This window comes from Branchiostoma lanceolatum, chromosome 12 (assembly GCF_035083965.1).
Source record: "Branchiostoma lanceolatum isolate klBraLanc5 chromosome 12, klBraLanc5.hap2, whole genome shotgun sequence".
Classification (NCBI taxonomy): Eukaryota; Metazoa; Chordata; class Leptocardii; order Amphioxiformes; family Branchiostomatidae; genus Branchiostoma; species Branchiostoma lanceolatum.
Window position 1 is genome coordinate 16,102,793 of NC_089733.1, and position 18,418 is coordinate 16,121,210.

The 18,418-nt window shown below is 40.3% G+C and overlaps 3 protein-coding genes across 3 annotated transcripts; 1 reads left to right on the top strand and 2 right to left on the bottom strand.

The window, feature by feature from the left end:
- Positions 1 to 121: 121 nt before the first annotated feature.
- LOC136446015 (V-type proton ATPase subunit F-like) lies at positions 122 to 3,760 on the top strand. Its single transcript, XM_066444283.1, has 5 exons — positions 122 to 254; positions 1,409 to 1,490; positions 1,826 to 1,908; positions 2,316 to 2,438; positions 3,618 to 3,760. Exons 1-5 carry the CDS (start codon positions 204 to 206, stop codon positions 3,645 to 3,647), a joined length of 369 nt encoding a protein of 122 aa, XP_066300380.1. The 5' UTR covers positions 122 to 203; the 3' UTR covers positions 3,648 to 3,760.
- A 1,605-nt stretch (positions 3,761 to 5,365) lies between these two features.
- LOC136446014 (methylsterol monooxygenase 1-like) lies at positions 5,366 to 10,406 on the bottom strand. Its single transcript, XM_066444282.1, has 7 exons — positions 10,201 to 10,406; positions 8,633 to 8,710; positions 8,103 to 8,251; positions 7,578 to 7,704; positions 7,166 to 7,214; positions 6,699 to 6,854; positions 5,366 to 5,567 (listed from the first exon to the last, which is right to left on the bottom strand). The coding sequence occupies exons 1-7, from the start codon at positions 10,357 to 10,359 to the stop codon at positions 5,419 to 5,421; spliced, it is 867 nt and encodes a 288-aa protein (XP_066300379.1). The 5' UTR covers positions 10,360 to 10,406; the 3' UTR covers positions 5,366 to 5,418.
- A 2,486-nt stretch (positions 10,407 to 12,892) lies between these two features.
- On the bottom strand, positions 12,893 to 18,388 carry LOC136446410 (methylsterol monooxygenase 1-like). The gene is made up of 7 exons (XM_066444763.1): positions 18,134 to 18,388; positions 16,570 to 16,647; positions 16,100 to 16,248; positions 14,473 to 14,599; positions 14,126 to 14,174; positions 13,714 to 13,869; positions 12,893 to 13,153 (listed from the first exon to the last, which is right to left on the bottom strand). The coding sequence occupies exons 1-7, from the start codon at positions 18,290 to 18,292 to the stop codon at positions 13,002 to 13,004; spliced, it is 870 nt and encodes a 289-aa protein (XP_066300860.1). The 5' UTR covers positions 18,293 to 18,388; the 3' UTR covers positions 12,893 to 13,001.
- Between the last annotated feature and the right edge of the window lie 30 nt (positions 18,389 to 18,418).

Genomic DNA, 18,418 nt, shown 5'->3' on the forward strand with positions numbered 1-18,418 from the left:
ATTTATCAAGGGTGCCTTTTTGTTCCTCATTACCTTCACACAAGATATAATGTCTTACAAAATAGATTGATGAACCACAGAAATACATAAAAAGCCATAGTAATATCAATAACTTAACCGTAAGTTATCAAAACGTTAAATTTTCTCGATGGAATGTTTGGTTCAGATTAATGGTTGACCCCTGAAGGACACTTAAATCCAAGATGGCGCGTATGATGAAGGCTGGGAAGCTGATCTCTGTGATCGGCGATGAAGTGAGTGATTTCTGTACATTTCTTTTCCTCCTTATGATTGTTGTTTGAATCTTAAAGACATGTAGAAGATATTGTGATAAATTTTGGCGTAGCCGTGGCGACTAACGAAGGGAGTTTTTGCTTGATATCTCACGAAGCTTTCCACGAAATCGTCTTCCGGGAGGGACGTAAAACGGGGGTCCCGTGCTCGAGGAGGTGCCTCGAACACGTTAAACAGCCTCATTACCCTACACATTGGGTACCTGCCTGTGGCACTGGCTGCAAATACACCTGATATTATTATTATTATTATTATTATATACTTTCCCTTCAATATCAAGCAAAAACTCCCTTCGTTAGTCGCCACGGCTAATTTTGGCGGTAATTTTGCACAGGGGACGTCAAATTTTTGTATTGAACATGTTGTGCTTACGATCGAGGTCACCAAAATTTTTTGGTTGTTTTCCTTGTTCACACATACACGCCTTTTTTCTTCCCAAACCTTCCGTGTTCACAATTGTCAAGGTAGAAATTTAAGACATATTCAGACTTGAAAGTAGAGACATCTACTGCAGGATTATATTATTGCCAAAAAATAATGTTGATTTTTTCCCCCTAAGCTTATGCATAGTTTTAGCAAGGAGGTTATATAGACGTCATATAACCTCCTTGGTTTTAGCTTGTCACATGATGAGTCATGACATCATCACATTACATTGTACCTAGGCCTGAAATTTAGAGAAATAACGTTTACATGTCTGTGGCATATAAAAACTTTACTTTAAAGCATGAATATTCTGGGGGGGGGGGACCTTATCTCCAAGCCAATATTAGGAGGAAGGACTGATTTAAACATTTTCTGGGTGTCACAAGACCTTCCTCTAACATCTGCTTGGACATTAGAACATGTTAAACGTTACACCACCCTTAATACTATTAATCTATTAATTTTGCGGTTGGAGTAGAGAAGAGGTTCTCGCAGTGTCATCAGTTCGCAGTTGATACAATTTTCGAGTTCTGCAGTAGTAATAAAAATCCATACTCTAATATTCATATTGTAATGATTTCTCAGTTTGAGGTCACTGTGAAAAGAAAAACACAGCAAACATTTTAAGATTAATGGTAGATAAGGCTGTATCATTCATACCTGTGTATTGTATTTCCCCATGACATAGGACACCTGTACTGGGTTTCTGCTGGGAGGTATCGGGGAGATGAACAAGGAAAGGAAGCCCAACTTCCTGGTAGTGGAAAAAGGTAGGCTGAAATCAAGTCAATTTCTTTATTTGCAAGTACATTCAGAATTTTATGCTTGTCAGAGGATCTGTGACGGATGTTGGGCAGGCCACTAAAGCGTGATTCAATCAGGCTAGAGCATCCTTACTTGTAGATAACTTTGAACTATGCCTAGATTAGGATGTGGAAAGGGTAGGTGTGACAGGCAGTTTGATGTGATATAACCAGTTGTTGCCGCATGCCTGCAAAGCTGGTGTGTTATGCTTAGAATTCAGTCAGAATCAACTGACTGCAAATTGCAGTACAATTTACAAATACAGATACATTTATGGTGACTTTTTCCTGCTTTCCTACAGACACCAGTGTGAGTGAAATTGAGGAGACTTTCAAGAATTTCCTGCAGAGACCTGACGTCGCTGTCATCCTTATCAACCAAAATGTAAGTCTTCCCTTCATCAGTAAGTGTCCTTATTACTGCAGATTAATTCCTTTTTATGTTCGGTCGTTCGGTAGAAAGGTAAGGGAGGTTTCCACTGTGCTTTAAGTTTGTGGTCGAAACAATTTTGTAGTACAGTAGTAATACATTAGAAACGCATTTTCGCAGTGTCATGAAGATTTACAGTAGTTTAAGCCTGTTTGATCAATACTGCAATCTGATGTGTTTTATGTTCTTAAATAAAGAACTATTGTATTGTATTTTATAGTGTACAGTGATACAATGCATAATCATGTACCCTTACTACTGCTAGTAGAACTACAATTTTTAACTTGATTTAGTGTTCTCCGGGTACTGTAATGCTATAAGAAATCTTTTGATAACAATGTGCATTTTCCATGCCTTTTCAGATAGCAGAGTTGATCCGTCATGTGATAGACGCTCACACAAACCCCATTCCCGCCGTACTGGAGATTCCGTCCAAAGATCATCCATACGACGCCAGCAAGGACTCCATCCTACGACGGGCAAGGGTAAACCTTCCTTAAACTTTGTAGTCTTTGTAGATAAAGATACTGAATTTCACTAGACTTGACTAGAATTTCTTATGATTAACCTTCATTCTTTTGCCTAACTCTGTGGCGTCGTCTGGCGTCGTGTGGCGTAACAGCAGGGTTTTCAGTCCAAAACCCAGCATTAGAGCACAGCCATCTGTCCTTAGCCAATCAGGAGCGGGTATTTTGCTGTTTGAAATCCACATACACAGCCAAAGTTAGTTAGAGCACCTCTCTCCCTTGAGGCAGAGGTGCTCTAGCATAAAGTCTGGCTCTCCATTGGCTGAGACCAGATCCCAGGTTGGTTATAGCACCTCTGCCTCAAGGGAGAGGAAATAATGGTCACTCCTTGGTACTTGTCTGTCACCTCAACTGAACAACAGAAGTAAAACCACGTGTGGACTGGGGATTATTCTAAGAAAAAGAGACTCACAAACCCAAACATTCATATTGGCATATTGTGTTTGTTTCAGTGTATATGTCAAACTATTTCCCAATATGTATGCTTAGCTTTGCTTCGGACAGATGGCTGTGCTCTAAATCAGTTCAAGGATGGACGGGCTTGTTTGTGAGGATATATCAGAGCCCGCCTCCCACGGAGCTTGTTGGCATCCTCGGGCTACGCCCTCGGGACGCCAACAACCTCCTCGGGAGGCGGGGCTCTGATATATCCCCACAAACTCGCCCGCCCATCCTTGAACTAATACGTCCCTGGTTCGAATCCCCGGACGCCACCAATGTTGTGCCCTTGGGAAAAGGCACTTTACACGGCTTTCCTCACTCAACCCATGTGTAAAAACGGGCCTGTATATTATGTGTGGGTCACAACACCAACAATAGCTGCCTGTGTCCCATGTGTATTGCACTGTTGCAATTCTAATAAAATCACAAATCAAAACCGTATAATTGATAGAAATTTTGTGCTTTAAGGTAAGTGAGAGAAGTAAACAAAATTGTGTTGTTTGAATTTCAGTTGTATTTTGTCTGACATTTACACTGCATGTTTGCTAATATATATCCGTGGCTTTCAGAAATGTTGGTCAACTGGTTCAAACAAATGAAAGCAAACATGACCTATATATGGTGGTTTGAAGTCATTATGTGCACAATTAATGAACACCATCTGAACTTCATAACATCTTTTTCTCTGTCTTTCAGGGTATGTTTAACCCAGAAGACTTCCGGTGAAGAGATTGCAGACATTCCTTTGATGGTCTTAAGATTTTCGCTGTCCTACTTGTAATGTTGTCCTTGGAACCTTGGATGTCAAGTAGTTGTAATAGAAGTCACTATAAGGTGTAGACTAACAAAAGAAAGGGATATTCCAAAAAAGTGTAGTAGAATGAATGATAATGTCTTAATGTCTATAGATATCATAGCAGCAGTTCATGATTGTGATGATTCTATGTTGATGTACACATTTTACAAAAGTCTTTTCTTTAAAAGATGAAATTATGAACTTTGATAATGTTGTATCAAATAAACATTGTGTTGTGTATGAGGAAGTAAGTATGAATTTCAAAGGTAGTATTACGAAATTGAGAAGTATATGTAATCTGCTGTAAAAATACTGTAGTTTCATTTGTTTTTGCAGGGGGAATTAATTTTGCAGTAGAATCAAGAAGGAGGTTTTCGTGGTGTATTAGGTTTGTAGTTAAAACAGTTCTATAGTACAGAAGTGATACATTAGAAACACATATTTATGGTGTATTTATGAATTTGCTGGACAGGTGACTTTGAAAAACGATGAAAATAAAACCACTGCAAACATTTCAAGATTTACAGCATGTATGGAAAAGGTTGAGTGATTATCAAAAACTGCTGGACACATTTGTTGACTGTGTTGTAGATCTTGCCGTATATTAAACACAGAACCAAGCAAACATCTTGTCATGTTGAAGTTGTTTTCACTTGATTTATTTCTTACGTTTTCTCTATAGCATTACTTCAAGTCTTAAGAATATTATGGACTCAGTACTTATAAACTGGTGTGTTACGCCAAAAGGGCTATACAGATACAGGTAATAGTAATACCTAGTGAAAGACATTTTCCTCATATCACAAGTATCATTTTGTCAGAGAAGTCATTCTTATTTCTTACATACATCAATAACATGAAACCACATTCCGAGTCATTTCGTAGACATTGACATTACCGTAGTATCGTTTTAATAACTTCACTATATATTTTGATGCATTTTATACTTCATATAATGCCCTGTTGCATTGCTTGTTGGTTATATAGTGCTTGATTTTTATCAGCTAGAAACTTCATATGATAATGACAGTTAACAAGTAGTTTTGTATATGTGTTAGATTTTACTGATTTTACTCCTATTTTTTTAGTTTTGAATCCAGAGCTATGGATCTCCTAAAGTCATTCATAATAATTTTGTTGCATCCTATTCATATATTCAGAACATGTTCAGAGTGCATTAATATCTCCATGAAAATACGACCAAGCAATTTAAAGTCAGCTGTCTTGGATGACATTGTTAACATTTTATTCCGCTTAGCACAGATTTTAACTACAGTAGTGGTAGTAGTAGTATCCAGTACTAGAATACTAAAAAGCATGCCTCTTGCAGACAGGAAATTTGCTACTCTCCAAGCAGAGGTTGGTGAAGAAGATCGTGATCGTGCCGCTGATCCTTAATTACAAATGAAGAGATTTGCGCAGTACTGTAAATGCATTTAAGTTCATGTGTTTTTCATTTCGCGCTAAGGCGAGAATGGAGTGTTTGCTGTGGTTTAAAGTTTGTGGCTGCGCTAGTCCCATACTGCTACAGTATTGGACAAAAATGTTAGAGGTGGCTTTCAGTTTGCGGTGAAATGAACAGAGCAAAAACCACAAACTTAAAACCAACACGAACATTTCTGCATTTACAGTAGGTTGTTCCTAGTCCTTCTTCAATCCATCCGTAGTAGCCTGCTTGCTGCATAACTCCTTAGATTTTTCTTAGTCCTTCTTCAGTCCGTCTTTAGTAGCCTGCTTGTTGCAGAAATCCTTGTACTGCCAGTCGGTGCCGAACAGTTTGTCCCACCATCTGAAGGTCGGGGCGTAGTTCCCGTTGAAGTTCATGTGGTGAAAGTCGTGGAAGCGTGCGCCTGGTGGAAAACGTATCATACATGTTTAATAGCATGATAAAACAGGTGGTCTTACTATAGTGTTTAGGGCACTGTACCATAATGTAATTGCTAGTGTGTGTCCTTTATATGGGGTCATATAACGCTATAGTCAAATCAAGGCATCACTTATACGTACATGTGCATATATGTACAATCATCCATTCGATCATCCATTCCTTTATCCATATATCAACTCATCCATCCATTCCTCCATCTATCCATCCATCTATTCAATCATTGCTTTATACATCCATCCATTCCTCCCTTTATCCATCCATCCATGTACAGTACATGTATCTATCTCTACATACATACAAACAGCCATAGATATAAACATCCCTCCTATAACGATAAATACCTGTATAGCAAGGCAGGAGGTGTATTGGGTTATAGGGGATGTCATATCCACTCTGCACATCTATTGGTATGATGTCCATACATCCATTCCTATATTCATACGCACAGTCATAAACATGTGTATTACATCCTTCCTATAACGATAATTACCTGTATAGCATGGCAGGAGGTGCATTGGGTTGTACGGGATGTCGTACCCACTGTGCACGTCTATGGTGTCCATACATCCATTCATATCTCTATTATACATACAGTCATAAACATATGTATTACATCCTTCCTATAACGATAATCACCTGTATAGCAGGGCAGTAGGTGCATTGGGTTGTATGGGATGTCGTATCCACTCTGCACATCTATGGTTTCCATGCATCCATTCATATGTACGTAGGTACAGTGACTACAGTCGCAAAATATATACACCCTTTCTACAACAATCATTACATGTACCTGTATAGCATGGCAGGAGGTGCATTGGGTTGTACGGGATGTCGTACCCACTCTGCACATCTATGGCTTCCATACATGCATTCATATATACGTACGAACAGTGACTACAGTCGTAAATATATACATCCTTCCTACAACCATAATTACACATACCTGTATAGCATGGCAGGAGGTGCATCGGGTTGTAGGGTATGTCGTACCCACTGTGCACGTCTATGGTTTCCATGCATCCATCCATTCATGTATCTATTCATATATACATGTACATAGGTACATCCTTCCTACAACAATTATTACATGTACCTGTATAGCAGGGCAGGAGGTGCATTGGGTTGTAGGGGATGTCGTACCCACTGTGCACATCTATGGTCTCCAGCAGACGGAACAGCCCCCACACCCACATCTGAACAAAGTGGGTACAGAAGAAAAGGATGCCCAGGAAGAACCCTGTCCCTAGCACTGGGAAAATGCACAAAGGGCAAAAAAATTAAGAACTTTTTTCTTAAGGTTATGATTGCCTTCATGTAACATTTATGACACCAAATGTGCATTCACTTACTAGTATATTATGTTCAAAAGATAGTCAAAAGGTACAAGATACATGATCTCTTCACTGCAAATTAATGGCACTGAAAATATGTGTTTCCAATGTATTTCTACTGTACTACAGAAATTTTTCAGCTGCGAACTTTAAACACTGTGAAAGCCTCTTTCCCACTCCAACCACGACATTGCATTATCGTTAAGAGAAAAGAATTAACATTACTCACCCAAAGTCTCCACTGGGTGGGCATACTCCGCCACTGCTCCAAATGGGGCCTATACGATAGCAAGAGATGAAAAAACGTTTTATGACAGCGTCACTCCATCCTCCATCCTCCTATAGAGGGCTGTACGGCGGCATACACTTGATGCCTTGCGATACAAGGCATTAGTCTATGCCACCGTACAGTACAGTCCAGCCAAGGAGGATGGGGTTATTCAGGTACAGGAATATAAAGACTATATTGTTCAATATTTTCATGTGTAATTCTAAAAATTAAGTAATGGTCATCCACTGAGAATGTATGCATAATCATTTCAAGTGTGACCGTAAAACACTGAAAATCTCATTTTCTCTTCTACTCTGAAATTAACTTCCCACAAGAATAAATGATTTACAGCAGTTTATATAGTACATACCTGGAAGTTATGGTGCACCTTGTGCACATACTTGTAGTAGTTCTTATGGTGCAGAACTCGGTGGAGGAAGTAGTGCCAGACGTCTTCAACTACAAAACACCCAAATATCTGCAGGCCTAGGACATACCTGGGAGAACAAAGGTGTTTTCATAAGAAGCAATTCCTTGTCTTAAAAAGTTTTTTATGTACAAAAATAAAACAACTGATTGTGAATGTGGAATATCAGTGGCATGGCACCGCTTTTCAGTGGAAAACTTTACTGTTGTATGGAGAATGGATGGATGGATGGATGGATGGATGGATGGATGGATGGATGGATAGATGGATGGATGGATGGATGGACAGATGAATGGACAGACAAATGGACGGATGGATGGGAGGATGAGTAGAATAATAGATGGAAGCAGGTGCATGAACAAATGAATGGATGAGTGAGTGAGTGAGTGAGTGAGTGAGTGAGTGAGTGAGTGAGTGAGTGAGTGAGTGAGTGAGTAAATGAATCACCAGCAAAAAAAGAAAGCCTACCATGGTGGGATAGAGTCGTAGTCATAGGGGATGTTGAACCACTGCGTGAAGTGGTAGGTTCCACACATCAGCGGCATCTGGATGAAGAAGTGGCTGAACATCAGCAGCTTGAAGCACTGCAGCTGGGCTTCCCACGTCTCAGGCTTGGTCTGGAGGAAAATAAATCATTTCTTATAAATTGTTAAATCATTTTTCTTCCTCCCCCTCTCTCTCTCTCTCTCCCTCCCTCATGCTGTCTTTGCCTCCCTCTCTCACTCACACACACACACACGTTCTCTCTTTCCTCTCTCACTCACTCTTTCATGTACACTAATACACTACATGTCATATCATATGCCTTTTAAAACTGATACCATCATGGGGTAAAACAATTAATGTAAAATTCACTGAAAAACAGTCCAAAAATTGCTGTTATAAGATTACAAAAGTAGAAAAACAAAACAGATTTCCTTTGTTAACAGTAAGGATATGCAACAACAGTTGTATATGTATTGGGATAGTACATGTAGTGGTTTTATCTTATACATTACCTGTTGGATCTTGTATTTCTGCATGAAAGGAAGAAACTGGTAGAGAAACCCAGGAAGGCAGATCAGAAAGTAGGTCATCTGTGAAAAAAATGGACCAAATTCTTATCACTAAAGCAGAGTAAAGTTTCTTTTACTGGTTTTTCTGTCATGAGGTCAGTGACCTGCAGAACGGTACAAAAGTGACCCATAGAACGGTACAAAGATCCCAAATCGCTAGTGACTATGTACACAACTGGATACACATTACGTAAAATAAACACTGTGGTTGACCACAATACTTCAAATCCTAGCATCATAAATCAACTTGCCATTCCGATTCAATACGAACATTGTCAAACGTTCATTATAATTTGAGAAAAATCAATTCATAGCTGAAGACTATCGAACAGCAGTTATGAATGTGATTACATGTATATAATCCCGACCTGACTGTCCAAATATAACTACTGTGACATCAGGCCCAAATCCCCAAACGTTACACCAAGGTATTTCAAATCGCAAATAATAAAACCTGCGTTATCTTCTTAACATTTGGGACGAGGGGCCTTTGTCAGCAATTATTGCCATCAGGTGTCACAGGGCTAAAAGATTAAGAACAGGTGTAACGTTACAGGGGACAAGATCTTGTCCCTCCAACTTATAATATGATTTTATGCATGAAAGGCGTCAAAATATTCAAACATACGGGATTGCGGAAAAAGCTGGCCCTGTCTACCTGGCCTGTCTACCCTGGCTGTCTACCTTTTTTTGGCCCCAAGGGTATGCATGGGGGTTTGGGCTTTACTGGAATTTCATTGAGGAAAAACTGGGTCAATGCAATTCCAGATGTGTGTGAGCTGGATGGAAGACAATGCCTATTGGGTTGGGGCGGGGGTGTGGGTGAAGCTGGTAAAGCAATTCCACCAAGAGTGGAAAAAAGTTCCAAGTACATGTATACAATAAAATGTTCCTGAAATGTTAAACAAAATTGGAGTAGAAAGTAATACTAGTACAAGGAAGCAAAGGAAACTGGTAGGATGAGCCAGACAACAATAGGACCTTTGTTTAAAACAACTGCTAAACTCACAACAGATGTCTGACACTCCTGGGGGTTACTGTAGCTCAGATACTGACGAAATCTTTCGCAGCTGCTGCTCTGGCAAACCATCCTATCAGTTTTCTTCGTTTATCCTGCACCCCAACACACCTCTTCTATCTAGTGTAACAATCCTAGTGCATTTTATTGCATACTTAGATGTCTGTTTATCAATAGTAGATTTTCTTCCAGTGTTGGTGGAGTTGCTCATAACTGTCCCTATCCTCCAACAGTATGATCCAGGCCACCCACAGCTGGGATTGCCACTGACCAAGGTTTTCCTCAAGAAAATTCAATCAGATGCAAAACCCCCATGCATGCCCTTGGGGTCCAAAAAGGGTAGATAGCCAGGGTAGACAGGCCAGGTAGACAGGGACAGCTTTTTCCGCAAACCCCAAACATACTAGTACTTCAGCAAAGACCACCTTGCAACAGTAACCATTGTCTAGTATGTCTACTAGTGTTAAAATGTAAAACCCAAAGCGGGCCTTACCTCATGAAAAAACAGGGACCCCCATGTAGCGATCTGGTACTCGGTGTAGTGCTCGGTCATGGACCGCCAGCTCTCCTCGAACGGCCCGCTTAACGGATTCTGCGGCACGTAGTCGGCTACAAGCCGGACGGTGGTGATCAAAGTATCGTTGACATCCATTTTTCCGGTGTTTTAACTTAAGGGAATATGTTGGACGCAGACGGCTTGAGACTGACAATAGGAGAGGGCTGTCAAAGCAGGACTGGTCAGAGGTCGGACTGTCGACGGACTTTTGACCCGAGAGAATCAGGCCACGACGGGAGCCAATCATGGCACGTTCGCGGTATAAATATCCTTTTGTGTACATTGATGCAGTGTTCATATGAACCGGTAGAGCTAGGGCGTCCGGTAGCAGACTTTTTCCCATTTGCGTTCAAATGACACATTTCCAAACCGGGGCCCGGCCGGGCTGTTTGCGGGAAAATAAATGTGTGTGTCAAGAAATATACACAAATTATGCTTTTGATTCTTTTTGTTTACATTAGTTTTTTGAATCGTACTTTTCGTTCCCTTCTTGGTCACATAAATGTGTAACGCATCTACTTTCCTTTACACTGACTTTGACCATTTGCGCAGCTGTTGATCTGCTTGTATGATAAACATCTTTACACCAGACCATAGAATATTCTTTCAGTCTGTTACAATTAGTTATACGTTGTCATCTATTCATTATATCCACGAGTATGGCTACAATATAACAAACTGGCATCGTTTCCCTTTTTCGTTTTGACAAGAGTTCATCACAACCAACAAACACTCGGACAAATATACCATTCCTGAAGTAAGAAGAATATGTACTGTGGAATAAGTGTAGTCATTGTATTTTTGCTTGTAAACTTTATTTCATGTAAGTTAGATGTGATGTCAAATTGCGAGTACATGTAGTTCAAAGCAGCTTATCGCCATACAGACCACTGTATTACAAAACGTTACAATTCTTGTTGATATACATAGAAATGTAACGTAAATAACGATAGATTGAAAACAGTTTTCTGCAAATTATATCATCACACCATAGGTACAGACGTTAAACTTCAAGGACTGGAAATATATAATCAATACTAAGTGTTTTATTACCATTTACTATTAGTCAGACTCGGTCTATTTATATTCATTTTCAGATTGTTTTTAAGACAATAGTTTTTGCACACAGGCTACTGTAAATACTACAACTTCGTCTTCATCATAAATACCACAGTGGCATCAACTTGGAAAGTCACAAAGAACCTACCAGATCTAAAGTTAGGTCAGTTTTTGTACATTTACACATTTCATTTTAGTACTACAGTATTATATTTTTGGATGGGTACCTTTCTTGCAAGTGACGAACACCTTGCTGTGATCGAAGAAGGGATCACTAAATCGATGTCAGTGTGCGTACATCTTCGCATTTCTTTGACAACATGATGAACATGACATATTCTTACATGGAAATCGTTCTTCTAAGATAGCCTCTGCCAGACTCTATCCTCTACCAGGCTCCGTCCTATCGTTGGGAAAATAGTAGAAATCAGCCACGGTACTTCGCTATACAGGGTAGGTCCGCTATACAGTAAGGTTCCATTTCGATGCAGATTGGACCCTCTCTCCGTAGCTAACTCCCTTGGCACACTATTCACTCTATTAAGCCAATTTCTACTATTTTCCAGCCATCCCGCGGAGCCTGGTAGAGGCTAGCCAGACTCCAGAGGCGGTGAAAAGAGTAGAAATTGACCAAATAGACAGATAACATGAGGTGTTAGTCCGCTATAGGGGTAACGTTACAGTTTGCCGCTCTGAAACTGTTCTCCTATAGCTGACTAACTCCTCATGTTATCTGTCTATCTTTCCAGCCGCCTCTGAAGCCTGGCAGAGTACTCTCCAAGCAGAGGAGTGGGTCCGGGTGGTTTTTGATCTGTTTTTAGGCCACACCAGCTTAATCTTATGGATGACATCCGCGCGCGCATTGATTTTCGCCTGTTCTCCAAAAAAAAAAAAAAATCACCTCCGAAGAGGCTCCGAAACTTGCAGACTCATATTGCCGCAAAGGGGCAGCATTGAGCCGGCTTGTCGTAATACACTATATACACTCACATTGTCCAACACAATTGTTATGTATGTGACTAGGAGCGATTTGAAGAGGGCGCCGCCCCTCATGAGCCCAGTAGTATTTTGTTCATGATATGACAATACCTATCATTGTACATGTCTGTATTAAACTGAATGATATTATCTCTAGCCGGGTTGCCTACAGAGTTTGATGTTTTGCTCTGACTGAAGGCGTGATGTTGTGTACACAGCCGAACACATTTTTTTTTCTTTGAACGGCCAAATGTTACATATGGGTCTTTAAACCAGGCATCATCCATGTTAAAAGCACTTTAATATGAGCTAATGCCAACAAATAAAGACTTGTTTGTTTGTTACACTGTGTTCTGTGGTTTAATTCGCAATACCAGCAATGTAGTCCTCCGGTTTATCATCTTTTTTTTTTGTTGCTAGATTTTTTTTTTCGCCCTCTCGCATTAGTTTTGGGGACTCCAGAGGATGTCATCCATAAAATTAAGATGGTATGGCCTTAGGTGTTTTTGTTGGGCTTTCTATTTTGTCATGTTTTTTTTTTGTATCACCAACCACACAAAAAAAAACAGCATGACAAAGTAGAAAGCCCGACAAGAACGCCTAAAAACACGTCAAAACCAGCCGGAACCCCTCCTCTGCTTGGAGAGTAGGTAGAGGCTACTTCTACAACACCACCGCGCGCCATACTGCGGTACTACAGGCTACTCCTGTTTCTTTGCCCCCTCCCTGGCGGCGACCTTTTTCTGGAAGTCCTTGTACTGCCGGTCGGTGCCGAACAGCTTGTCCCACCAGGTGAAGGTGGAGGAGTAGTTCCCGGTGAAGTTCATGTGGTGGAAGTCGTGGAACTTGGCGCCTGGCGGAAACAATACCGAATATATCAGCTTTCATATAGAGGGACTTAAAGCTTTCATTTTAACGCCAAATAACGTTAACGTCAACAAAATAAATTTATGATTGATATTTCGGCCCTCGTCACGAAGGATGACGTACCCACTACTGACACAGCAAAGGTCAACCGAAGACTATATTGGCCCCTATCTCGATTGAATAAAGGTTCTTGGGCGAAAAGTTTGAATGTGTATTTTCTACTGGCAAGAAAGCTTTTAAAAGTTTTACCTACAAATAAAGATATCATTCTAAAACGTTATATCGTATATGTAGAATAACGGCGCGGTCACATTCGTAGTAGGCCGTCCTTTACGATCTTGCTGTCATAGAATTTTCAAGCAGGCTGTGAGTGACAGAACCAAACCCCGTCAAGAATTTAAGACAGCCTTTTCAGTAACAAGGCATCTGAATCGACACATAGCACAACTGTCCGGAGTATACCCTCATGTTGCGATGGTACGACGATCGTAAGACGAATGCGACCGGGCCCTTAAAGCCTACAGCGCGAGTCGCATCGGTACTCACCTCCGTAGAAGGGGATGAGGTGAAGCGGGTTGAAGGGCAGGTCGTACCCGCTGTGGACGTCTATGGTCTCGATCAGCCGCACGGCAACCCAGGCCCACATCTGCACCATGTGCGTACAGAACATCAGGATCCCCAGGAAGAACCCAGTCCCTAAAACTGCACAGGGAAACAAAGAAAATAAACATATAAGACAAAATACAATAAAAGAATTGATCTAAATTCGCGCGCGCAATAGTAAAAGGAGGCATCAGCGGCTGTAATAACCATAGTAACGCAATACATACAAGACAGAGCACATGAAAATCACGGATATAAAACAGCCGCGAATATTGCTCGATTCACAGTATCAAGAATTCAATTTATTTGTGTTTACTTTCCTGTTGACCAAGTATAGCAGAAATATAGGACCTACCGACTGTCTCCACCGGATGGGCGTACTCCGCCGTAGCTCCGAACGGCACCTGGAAAATAAGACACTTTTCAAGTCCTGCCTGAAGTGCAACTCTCCAACGAAATCAATGGAACATATCATTGCAGATGAAAAGTTTACCGGGCATATATGCAATAAAAACAAACAAACAAACAGACAGACAGGCACTCGTACTGTCCGCAATTTCACGTGTTACGAGTGAGTAAAGTCAAATCAAAGCCTTTGTTTAAGCTTTTCAAGAATCGGAGAAAATTAAAGTTGGGCATTCTACGACAACCAAACAAAAAAGAAAGAAAAACTCAAGAAAAAGCAGAACAGACTTGACTGACCTGGAAGTGGTGGTGCACCTTGTGCACGTACTTGTAGTACCTGCGGTGGTGCATGATGCGGTGCAGAACGTAGTGCCACAAGTCCTCAACCACCGCGCAGCAGAACACCTGCAGGCACAACATGTACCTGCAAACAAAAGGACAACATCGAGGTGGTCAAAACGAGAAGTCAAACCCCACAAATAACGTTATAGCACCTTGTAGATTTCAGAATGTAGCATAATATTGGATGTAGCCCTTGATATCATTGCACATTGTATTTATCATATCATTATCATATGTGTTGCTTGTACTTGCAATTAGCCCTCGATCAGGCATGTGTTTGCAATAAACTTTGAATTTTTATACGGAGCCTTTTGTACTTGTACTCACTGTTGACATCGAAATTCAGGCGAAATATTTGGGCAAAGTAGCTCGGGCTTGTCTTCTCTTTATATCATACCCGGTGATTTAATATGCAAACAGAAATAGCGTGTTATCTAAATAACACTTTTTCTTTAGCTGCTATTCGCTGTAAATGATAATAAAGAAGAATAGAATTGGTGCTTTGATCTATGGACAGCTTGAACAATGCCGCTTAGGTTTAAAACGCTCTGTATCCCAGGCCAATAATTCTTATGGTCGTGGAAACCCTTACCGCCCTGTAGGTCAGTGACCTAAAGAACGGACAGATGCTGAAACGTACTACAGGTCACTAAAGGTCAATACCAAAACGCCCTACAGTACAGAAAAAAACAACAGTAGTTTGAATATCGTCGCAGGTCATTATCTTAATGAGACTATCTATTAAAAGTACATCTAAAGCGTAAAAACTGAGGGTAAACAGAAATAAACAAGAGTTCCGCGACCTCATATCTCCATGAACAATTCTATTTATGCAAATGACTTACACATTTACATAATATATGCTTAATCATAAACACATTTATCTTACTTACACATGTTGCAATATTGACAGTCCTATAATTTCCCAATTTGATGAATTTTGGTGTTTTTGCATTAATTATGCAAATAAGGAATTTATTTGCATAATTGGTATCTGTTGATGATCCACTTTCCATAAACTACATATGTTACATGTATTTGAGTCTTATAATGGAAAACACTGCAAATATAGATTTTCCTCATTATCTATGCAAATTAATTCCCAATTAGCATAATTTGCACTTCATTGTGTACATCTCTGTCTAAGCTACCTGCATACTAAATATCATGGAAATCCGTTGTCCCTTTGTTCAGTTATTCTCCTTAGAAGATTTTCACAATAACGCCCCTGCAGTTCCAGAGCAAGCTGCTAGGGAGCCCAAACCTATACCATTTCTTAGTTACATCACAAGCTATCTGCCACCCAAAAATCAAGACCACAGCACGTCCAGGTCAAAAGATACAAAAACGGAAGTTCTGCTGCAGTACCAAGGTCACATACCAGGGGGTCCAAAATTGACCTTGAATTTCGGCCTCACAACACCCGCCCACATACCAAATATCATCGTAATCCATCCAGAGGTTCTTGAGTTATGCTGCTTACAATAGTCCGGAAACACAAACACACACACACACAGACACGCCAAAAACATATATCTCCATTTTTCATGGAGATAAACAAAAAAACAAACAGACACGTTACCATGGTGGCATGGAGTCGTAGCCGTACGGAATCCCGAACCACTGCGTGAAGTGGTAGGTGCCGCACATCAGCGGGAGTTGGATGAAGAAGTGGTTGAACATGATGACCTTCAGACACTGCAACTGTCCGGCCCACGTTTCCGGCTTGTCCTGTAGGAAACAATCGTGGCATTGACATTGTTGGTATCACGTTTATTCACGATATATATCATGGCACGAAACTAGTAACATAAAAGTCATTAAAATAGTTTTTATCACATTTTCATGATATTCGAAGAAACTTACGATTAAATATTGCGTAGTTAAGTACGAGGCGTCATCAATGCTCGATTAACCTCTTTGTTCTTTGCAACTGAGTTAGTCTAAATAACTTGGTCTAACGGCCCTCATTATGGGTGGGCTAAATAAATGTGCAAGACCCACTAAGTCGACCTGTACACTGACTCAAAGACTATATAAATTATCACTTACGTTTTGGATCTTGTATTTCTGCATGAAGGGCAGGAACTGGAAAATGAAGCCTGGTAGGCAGATCAGGAAGTACAGCAACTGTGGAGGAGAGAAGACACCCAACGGTCATGATTTCCCATAACGTTTACCATAAAGCGCTGACAAAATGCGATACGTTTCATTCTTGGAAAGCTTTTCTAAATAAAATCGACCTTGGTTTTTGTCTTTCAAATACCTACCCACCCCTCAAATATCATGGCAATGCATCAAGAGATTTTTGAGTATTTAAATGCTGACTACAAAATCTGGAAACACACGCAATCAGACACACACACAGACAGACACGCCAAAAACTATACCTCCATTTTCATGTCGATAAAGAAGTCAGTTTCAGTTTACCAACATCAGCGTAATACTAGCAGTGTTTCCTCGTAAACTTGTACAAATCCTTTACTGTCTTTTTTTCTCTTATTGCAAAGGTGTCATTTTGTTATCATTATCACCCATCTTGCATTTCGTTATCTTTTAATTTATACAACCTGCCAAGACCACCTCATGACGTCACATCGACTCATACTTATGATCCAATGGACGGCGGCGTAGTGAGACCCGTCTGTGATCTCCAAGCAGATGTGAAGGTTTCTTGGATCATGTCTTTTAGGTTACACAATGTATAGACTACTGCACTATGAAGAGACCGCCGGTGAAAAATTACGCAAACAAAAAGACGCCCAGAAATGAGCTTGATAGGCAAGAGCCAAAATTACATACACACTCTATATTCTAATGTTTTTTGCTTTATATTACGAGAAAATAACAACAACATAAGTATATACACTTCAAAATATGCGGGATTCGAATTGCGTTTCTCTTTCTGGTGTTTGTGTCAAGAGAACGGGAATTTCCTACGCCTTTCTTGGCAGTTATTGCCCCATGGCTAGTCATTGATATTCAACGGTTCATTCAGTTTCGTTTTATAGAAGACCTTCCGAATTGCCCGACATGATACAGGTAACTCCATGCTAAGGTTATCTATTGCTATTTCTAATGACGCACAAAAAAGTTGAATTACAGAAGCCGTGGTGACTAACGAAGAGTGTTTTTGCGAGTGTTTTTGCTTGATATTACATATCAAGCAAAAACACCCTTCGTTAGTCGTTAGTTTCACGGCTAGAATTACAGCAATCTGTCATATGGTTTTACATCTTTGACTTCAGAATCTATAATTCCCATCGATGTCGACCGTTTTATTTCTATTCTGTACCTATGAAAGGCTTCTGTAATTTGATAATTTCTTCAATACACACTCTTTTAGTGTTTATAAATACTATAAACTATGAAGTCTGTCTCCTTGCTCGCTTTTTCAGATCTTTCAAATTATCAAGTTTTGATGAACACTACGTTTATAACGTTACTACCAGACTGGATTTATAATAATATCAGGTGTATTTACATTTCATATTACATAGAAGCTCCCCTTTTTTGTATGAAATGTTTCATAGCCATATATATTAACCATCTAACTAATTTTTACCTAATGATAATCAGGTATTAAGTTACCAAGAGAGATCTATCCTAACGTTACCTCATGAACGAGGAGTGACCCCCAGGTTGCGATCTGGAACTCGGTGTAGTGGGCCGTCATGTACCGCCAACTCGCCTCGAACGGCCCGCTCAGAGGGTTATCGGGCATGTAGTCGGCCATCAGCCGAACTGTGGTGATCACGGAATCGTTGGTGTCCATGATTATTGCACTGTAACGTCTCGAAAGTATGCGGTTATTTTATAAATATAGGTAGAACTGGGTTCGCCGACTGACAAGATTGCATCAAAACCCGCACCCGGTATGTCGGGCGCTGCGATTGGTCCA